This window comes from Tupaia chinensis, unplaced genomic scaffold (genome assembly GCF_000334495.1).
Source record: "Tupaia chinensis unplaced genomic scaffold, TupChi_1.0 Scaffold143728_1, whole genome shotgun sequence".
NCBI classification, from domain to species: Eukaryota; Metazoa; Chordata; class Mammalia; order Scandentia; family Tupaiidae; genus Tupaia; species Tupaia belangeri.
In genome coordinates, this window is record NW_006203577.1 from 1,419,670 (window position 1) to 1,428,848 (window position 9,179).

Consider the following 9,179-nt stretch of genomic DNA (forward strand, 5'->3'; position numbering starts at 1 on the left):
GAGGGCACCCACAGACATGGGGCTCATCATTTGGCTGGTCCACTGAGCTTCTTCACTGATGAGAATGTATTCATTATCAACCATGCTGATAATTAGGAGTACAATTTTTAAAAATACTATGATGTTAAGAGACCAATAATTTGAATATTTACAACTTTACTAAACAAGACAATAAATAAGTCTCTAAGTCTAAATCATCTTTCTTAATTAATAGGTTGATTTTAGGTTCCCAAGAAGTCTGTGGTAAAGTGTCATGGAGGAGGTGGACACGACACACCTGGACAAGGAGGGGAGCATTATGAACAGAAGCCAAAGCAGCAAGAACCATCCTGCAGACCCTTGTCCCCTTGCCTCTATCTGACGCTGGGCGAAGGCCCCTGCTTCACTGAGGGGGTTCCCTTTGTCATTTCCCCTGTGCAAGTGACCAGCTAACATAAAATGAATGGAGCAGTTATAAATAACCTAAAAGAGCAGTCCTGAGAATTATAAGCAAGCAAAAAGTGCCTGCAAAATGTCCAGTACTATTATGGAGACCCTGCAAGAAGAGAAGGGTGTACACACACACACACACATCTATGTACACTATATATATAGGTACAGGGTATATGCAGGTGTGTGTATTGTGTATAAATATATAGGTATATACACCTATGTAGATATACATCTACATAATATATATACACCTATATATATACCTTATACCTATACATATATAGTACATATAGACTAGTGTATATATGGTATATAGAGTATATACATTCTAATGTGTGTATATATCTCTTATATGTGTGTGTGTATATATATTCTAGTATGTGTATATGTATCTTATGTGTGTGTGTGTGTGTATGGTTGTCAGAAAAGTCATGACATATTTTTCTATGCAAAAATGCGTCATGACTTTTCCGATGACCCAATACACACACACACACACACACACACACACACACACACACACACACTGTATGGGTCACTTACATGAATCACAGCAATACACTAATCCCATCCTTCTTTGCCAATTATCTGGGAAATTCCTTTTGCCGAAGTACTCTGCTTCTTTACCACCTATTCTTTTTTTCTTTTTGGAGAGGTTTTTCGCTATAGGGCACATGCACTTGCCAGACAGACAGAGAGAGACACAGAGACAGAAAGCGAGAAATCACCCCCCAGGGGGGATGGTCACGCTGCAATCCCTTCTCCTCCATTCTCCTCTCGGGATCTTGGGCACGCACGCACATGTGCCCGGCGTGAGTTTTAAGCCACTGGGTACGGGACGCGAACCGCGGTCGACTACGTGGGAGTCCAGCAACATAGCCATTACGCTAACTGCTGGTTCCCCCACCTATTCTTTTTTCTTCACAGTTCCTTTATTCTTTTTTTGTGATTAAAAAATGTAATGTATTGAGTCATCAGAAAAGTCCTAATGCATTTTTATATGGAAAAATATTGAAAAATATGTCACGACTTTTCCAATGACCCAATATATATATATATATATAGATAGATAGATAGATAGATAGATAGATAGATAGATGATAGATGAATAGATAGATAGATAGATATATGGATAGTATATACATTGAAAGAAAACCAGTGTGAACCCTCTGCATCCACCGTCCAGCCATCGAACCCTCAGCTCCTCATGACTAACCATACCTCAGGACTATCCCACCCACTGTCCATCTCCAACCCTGTTGGGGTCATTTGGAATTGAATCCCAAACATACATCATTCCATTTTTCCTAGCTTTTTAAACATACAAGTCATTTGGTTTCCATCTATTTTCCTGATTATTCAATACCTCTGATATAAACTATTTATAACAATAAAATTGAGGCAACACTGGACGTGCATGAGAGGACAGAGAAGAATGTAGAAAGAAATGATGTAAAAAAAAAGGGACAAGCAGTCCCAGCAGAGGTAGAACTGGCTTGCTGCAGTGCCTGTTCTTAGGGCCTTGCTGCATCCCCGCAGTCAGCCAGAGCTCCGTCCCAGGCATTTCTCCCAGCAGGTCAGGCTGGGGCTGCTCTGGGCCTCTGTCTCACTATGGAAAGGACAAAACTGTCTGCCCTGCAGGGCCTCGCTTGCTCATCTAGTCAAAACGTACTTTCCCTCTCTTGGCTTCCAAAGCACTTTATTATTTTGGCACATAGTCGGTGCTCGAAGAGTGACTGTACACTGGACGAACGAGACTTGGGGCTTATCTCACTCTGCTTCTACCTCAGTGATTTTCACATTCGTCTCTCCCCTAAATCCGAACTTCCTTGAGGAAAAAGACATTGTGTGCTACATCAGCTTGGTACTCCCTACTCCTAATGCGTCTATCTGCACATAGTAGGTACTCCATAAATATTCCAGATGTGAAGAGATGAACTAACCTTGCCCAGTGGTTAGAGGAGTAAGCTGGAGAATGAACTCATGTGAATTATGGACAGACTGACAAAAACACAATGTATAGTTTTTTTCCCCTCAGCGGTTTCCACTGGTTACTTGTGTTAGGAAGCAAATTTGGGCTTGTCATCATAAAAGAAAAAGAATTTGGGAGTGGTTTCCTCTGTCCAAATGATCTAGCAACACCTGCCTCTGACATCCAACCCTGTTGTCCTCCTACCTCCTTCCCAGGAGGAGACCATGTTGAGTTAGTGCCCCAGGATGGAATTACAGGCCTGTGTCTGAGACAAAGATTCTTTGTGCTCTGTCTGGCCATTAATTAGCTGCTGGAACTTCAGGACAGGCCCATTAGCATGCTTGTAAACCTTTTATTTTAAATGTTTGCACTTAGCTATGATTCTGATGTGACTCTCCTTGTAAGCAAGACCTAGGACGTTTGTTTCTTAACATTTCTGGGGCTCATTAACTACTCCATCTCAGTGGCTCATTAACCAGGCCATTGGGGATTTCACCTCATCCTGGCTGAAGCCTGGAGGGCACCTAATTGGGACTGGGGTGAGGCAGCTGCCAGGCTCTGCAGTGAGAGCAGGGCTCTGTGGGGCTCCCCTGATGGGAAGAGCCCGGAGGTGGGGAGCTTGCTCACCTGCTATTCTCCCGATGGGCATAGCGTGCTCTTCTGGTGGGGAGACGGAAACCATGATGTGGTTCATGTACGCCAGGTCTTCCCGGTGAGAGAGGTTGATGGGTTTCCCTTCCCGGTGCAGCCCGTCCTCGGAGAGCCTGGACTGTTTGAAATCCACGGAGTGCCGGGGGTTCAAGATCAAGGGGTGCATGATGGGGCTGGGCATCAGCTGGATCACGCGGGTGTTCTCCTGCCGCGGGCTGGAGGGCTTCGGGTGGGACTCGGAGGGCGCCGGACAGTGGTTATTCTCCATGGGAGACACTGACAGGGGGTAGGGCTCCTGGTGGTTGTTCTCTTGGTGGAGCCTCGGTCCCTGGGCCCTCTCGGCAGGGGAGAGGCGGCGGATCATGTTGTCCAGGGGGGACCGGAGGGGCCGCTGCTCAGGGTCAGGGGAAGGCCGGTGGTTGGCGGTGACGGGTGACCTGGAGCGGTGCAACAGTTCGATGGTGGGAGGGTTGTGGTGCACATTCTCCACGGGTGGCCTGGGGGTCCTCTGGACACAGTTATCTGTGGGGCAGAGAGAAAGGCAGTCACAGAACCCAGGAAAGTGAGAGGACAGGGACTTTGCTACGTTCTAACAGCAGTGTATTGTAGCGTGTCGCTTTCGCTGCTTCAAAAATTTTAAAGTGCAGGGGAAGGCAGGTGGTGTGGTGTTTAGGGACGCTGGACTCCCACATGGCTGACTGCAGTTCGAGTCCCGGATCTGGTGGCTTGCTTTTTTACTGGGAAGGCAAGTGGTGTGGTGTTTAGGGACACTGGACTACTCCTACATGGCTGACTGCAGTTCGAGTCCCGGATCTGGTGGCTTGCTTTTTTACTTTCTTTCACTCTCTTGCTCTTGCTCTCTCACTCTGTCCCTCTCTCGTCAAATTAAAATAAATAAGTAAAATAAAGTTAAATAAAATAATTCTTAAAAAAAAAAAAAAAGTCCAGGCACTTACAGGGGGCATGGGGTTAAGGAAACATTCCATTAATCACCTGTCAGTGGCTGATAAATGCCATGTGGCGTCCATGCTTATCTTCTCATCTGACGCTGCTACACGGCTTGCAGAACCGGAAACGTCCTCAGGCATTTCCCTTAGAGGCTTTTATTGACTTAAGTGTTCCTAACCCAATTTTCATATTCTCTGCCTCTGTGAGCTGGTGATATTAACGATACCTACCACCATGATTAATAATGATTAACCACTGCTGTAGCCTAGGAACTGGATTCTAGTGTTCAAAAGTCACCACACTCCTAAGCAGAAGATACCACGGTTACTCCTATTTTACAGATGACAAAACCAAGGCATAAAGAAGTAAGTGACGTGGAGGAGCAGGTGGCATAGTGGTTAGGGCACTGGAGTCCCCCATAGCCAACTGCAGTTTGAGTCTGAGACTGGTGGCATACAAATCACGCTGGGTGTGTGTGCGTGCCTACCCAAAATTCCGAGAGGAGAGTGGAGGAGACGGGAATGCACTGGGTCAAGGGACGGATCAGCACACATGAGACTAAGGGTCGCTGCTAAGGTTTAGGTGGACATCTCATAAAAACAGGGCTTTGGGACCAGCAGGTGGCATAATGGCTATGTCGCTGGACTCCCACGTAGTCGACCGCAGTTCAAGTCCTGGACCTGGTGGTTTAAACTCACACCGGGCATGTGTGTGTGCATGCCTAAGATCCCAAGAGGAGAATGGGGGAGAAAGGATTATGATGTGGCCATCTCCCCTGGAGGGTGATTTCTTGCTTTCTGTCTCGCTGCCTTTCTGCCAGGTGCACGCGCCAGCTAGCAAAAACCTCTCAACAAACAAACAAACAAACACCAAAAAGAAACGGGGCTTTCCACAGGGCTTCACATGTACCTCAGTCAGATCTGCCTGGCAACATCTGTTTCTAATGCTGTCTCACCAAAAGCTGTACATGTTTGCTGATCTTTCTTCTGTTTAAAGACCTGTCCCTGATTCTAAGCAGTGCAAGTCAAAGGTATTACCTATGTCCATTAAGATAGTAATACGTGAAGAACACGTGGGGTCTGGGAATGTGATAGGGTCAGTAAACAAGGACAGACGTGGTAGTACTTCAAGTCTGACACAGATTTAACAGGAAGAGACTTTAAAAAGTTGATTTATTATTACTTTAAAATTTGATATAGGGCACACATGCTCACCAGAGAGAGAGAGAAAGATAGATAGACAGAGAGAGGGAGACAGAGAAAGCCGTCAGACCTGGGACTTGAACCATGGTCAGCCATGTGGGAGTCCAGCACCCTAACCATGAGCCACCTAAGATTTTTTTCTCTTCAAGTTTCGCTAGACTTTACCTGTCATTTGAAACTGAACAAAAGAAATATTGTTTATGTTAATATTGCTTATATTATTGGTTATAATAAGTCCTTGACAACAAAGGGCTCAGTCAAAAGTCTGGTGCTTTCTCTCTCTCTCTCTCTCTCTCTCTCTCTGTGGTGAGCAAGTGGGCCCTTAAAAAAGGACTACATGGAATCTGTTACCATGAATTCAAAAGTGCTTAATCACTGGAATAGCTGTCAAAGGAAGAATGGTTTAATAAATCAGTTTTTTTCTCAAGAATGGAGTACTAGGACCAGCAGGTGGCGTAACGGCTGTGTCGCTGGACTCCCACGTAGTCAACTGCAGTTCGCGTCCCGGACCCGGTGGCTTAAAACTCACGCTGGGTGCGTGTGCGTGCATGCCCAAGATCCTGAGAGGAGAACAGAGGAGAAGGGATCGTGGCGTGGCCATCCCCTCTGGGGGGGTGATTTCTTGCTTTCTGTCTCTATGTCTCTCTCTGTCTGTCTGGCGAGTGCACGTGCCCTGTAGCACAAAAAAAAAAAAAAAAAAAAAAAAAAAGAAAAAAGAATGGAGTACTAGTCAACTGTAAAAAGGAAGAAGGAGTATCTCAATATTTTCCTAAAGACTGGTGCTCAGGCTCTATGGTTAATAAGAAAAGAAAGATGAAGTACTTAGGATCTGCTACTGCTTAATAAAGGAGAGGAACCATTCCAGTTTCAACCATGGTAGAGTGGTTTGTACCAGATTAACCTTCCTTAGAGAGAAATTATAGAGAAAAACCAAACCAAACCAAAAACTCATAACTATTTGAAGATACTGAAGACAGTGACCAAAAGTAAGACAAAAACCAAAGGAGATTTCACTCTTTTTTTTTTTTTTTTTTTTTTGGAGAGGATTTTTTTTTCACCATAGGGCGTGTGCACTTGCCAGACAGACAGAGAGAGACATAGAGACAGAAAGTGAGAAATCACCCCCCAGGGGGGATGGCCACACCACAGTCCCTTCTCCATTCTCCTCTCGGGATCTTGGGCACACACACACACGTGCCCAGCGTGAGTTTTAAGCCACCGGGTCCGGGACGCGAACCGCGGTCGACTACATGGGAGTCCAGCGACATAGCCATTACACTAACTGCTGGTTCCCAAGGAGACTTCACTCTTGAAAGAAGGGACCTGTCCAGAGTAAGACCCTTCTTTATGTAGCCTTCTCCCTTAGAGCCCTCCTCAGCCCATGTGGCACTGGGCAGTTAGAACAAGAACAGAAAGCTATCTGAGATGACATAGGATTGAGTATGCAGCTGCCAGAGTGGCACAAAATTGAGGAAGCTAATCCAGCACAGGAGGAAGCTGCAGAGGGGACAGTCGCTGAACTGGCATGTAGAAGTTCCCTCAGGGGCCGGTGGGTGGCGTGGTGGGTAAGGGCACTGGACTCCCACGTGGCCAACCACAGTTGGAGTTCTGGACTTGGAGGCTTGCTATCTTACTTTCCCTCTGTTCCTCTCTGGTCATATTATTTATTTACTTATTTATAAATAAAAACAAACAAACAAATTAAAAGTTAAATAATTCTTTAAAAAAAAGTTCCCTTAAATTCTTGTCTGACTTTTCTGTTTTTCTTGTCTGACTTTTGTACAGCACATATGTGGGGAGACTCTAAGTTCAGAGAAAAGCAACCATGAAAGATGTGGATAGAAAGCTGCTGCTGGGCACTGCATAGGGACAGAGCTGAGTCTGAGTCTTATCAAGGCTCTGTTAACACCCCAGGCTTTGCCCTGGATGGCCACACCTTAGGAGTAAAGGAGTAAAGACTGTCCCAGGACAGATCTGGATGAGGGATAACGGCAAAACAAAAACAGATTTACACTAATGAAATGGAAGACGAAGTGCCACAAATTCAAAGTGACTGACTTTAATTTAACTGCCTGTTAAAACAAAACTGAACACTGTTCAGAAGAATGTAGCACAATTCAGAGTCTTTACAATGTGTTATCTACCATGTTCAGTATCCAATAAACATTTTCTAGACATAAGAAATAGAAATAGGAGGCCAGCCCCGTAGCCTAGTGGTTAAGAAAGCTGATGGGGGAGCAGCAGTTAGCATAATGGCTAGGTCGCTGGACTCCCATGTAGTCAACCGCTGTTCGAGTCCCGGACCTGGTGGCTTTAAAACTCACGCTGGTGCATGTGTGTGCGTGCCCAAGATCCCAAGAGAAGAATGGGGAAGAAGGGATTGTGGCGTGGCCATTCCCCCTGGGGGGTGATTTCTCTCTTTCTGTCTCTCTGGCGAATGCACGCACCCTATGGTAAAAACCTCTCAAAAAAATAAAAAAATAAAAAGGAAAGCTGATGGTATATGGCCAACTGTGGATGAATTCTGGCCCTGGTGGTTTGAAAAACACATGTGGCATGTGTGCATGCATGTCCAAAATCCTGACAGGATGGAGAAATGAAGAAGGGACTGTGGCATGAGCACATACTATCAGGGGGTGCTCTCTCTCTCCCTCTCTCTGGTGAGCATGTGGGCCCTTTAAAAAAAAGAAAGAAAGGGGACCAGCAATTAGTGTAATGGCTATGTCACTGGACTCCCATGTAGTTGACCGCAGTTCGGGTCCCGGACCCGGTGGCTTAAACTCACGCTGGGTACATGTGTGTGTGTGCCCAAGATCCCGAGAGGAGAATGGAGAAGGGATTACAGCATGGCCATTCCCCCCCCACCCCAGGGGGGGCTTTCTCGCTTTCTGTCTCTCTGTCTATCTGGAGAGCGCACGTGCCCTTTAGCAAAAACCTCCCCCCTCCAAAAAAAAAAAGGAAAGAAAGAAAGAAACAATAGAAAAATGTGACTTATAATCAAGAGGAAAGGCAGTTGACAGAAACAGACCTGGAGATATTCCAGATATTGGAATTAGCAAAAAGGGACCTAGTAGCTGCTATTATAAATAAGTTCAAACACTTAAAGGACATAGTGGTCATTATGAGTGATGGCAGGTAAGAGACTGTTAAAGGAGAAAAGAAAAAAAGAAAGAAAAAGAAGAAGATTCTAGAACTGAAAGGTACATTACCTGAAATGAACGACTGAACTGGATGGACTTAAGAGCACACTGGAAGGACCAGCAGTTAGCGTAATGGCTATGTCACTGGACTCCCACGTAGTCAACCCCGGTTTGAGTCCCAGACTCGGTGGCTTAAACTCACGCTGGGCGCGTGTGCGTGCGTGCCTAAGATACCAAGAGGAGAATGGAGGAGGAGGGATTGTGGTGTGGCCAGCCCCCCTGGGGGGTGATTTCTTGCTTTCTGTCTTTCTGTCTCTCTCTGTCTGTTTGGCGAGCACACACGCCCTACAGCGAAAACCTCTCCAAGAAAAGAAGAAAAAAAAAAAAAGAAAAAAAAAAGAGCACACTGGAGATGAGAGAAAAGGATTATAAATTTGAACACAGGTCAATGGAAATGAAAAACAAACAAATAAATCCTCAGTGACCTGTAGGACAATATGCAATAGTCTAACTTATATTTAATCAGAATCTAAGAAGGAGAACATAGGTGAGAACAAGGGGGAAAAAAAAGAAAAAGAAAAGTTAAGGAATAATAGCCAGATTGTCCCCAAATTTGATAACCACAACATCAACAATGATACACATAAAACCCAAGAAGTCCTGTGAACCCTAAGCAGGACACGCATGATGAAAACCACACCAAGCATATCATAATTAAACTGCTGAAAAATAATGATAAAATCTGAAAGTAACCAGAAGGCAAAAAAAGATACTATGTATAGGGGAAAAGTTATACTAATTATGGGTAATTTCGTTTAAAATCCTAAAGAAAGA

At 45.1% G+C, this 9,179-nt stretch overlaps 1 protein-coding gene across 2 annotated transcripts in view; it reads right to left on the minus strand.

Moving 5' to 3' along the window:
* ETV6 (ETS variant transcription factor 6) overlaps positions 1-9,179 on the minus strand; it is a 286,904-nt gene that overhangs the window by 20,209 nt on the left and 257,516 nt on the right. For both annotated transcript variants that reach the window (XM_006164802.3, XM_006164801.3), the window contains exon 5: positions 3,032-3,577. In XM_006164802.3, the coding sequence (XP_006164864.1) occupies positions 3,032-3,577 (546 nt within the window). The remainder of the gene's footprint in view (positions 1-3,031; positions 3,578-9,179) is intronic.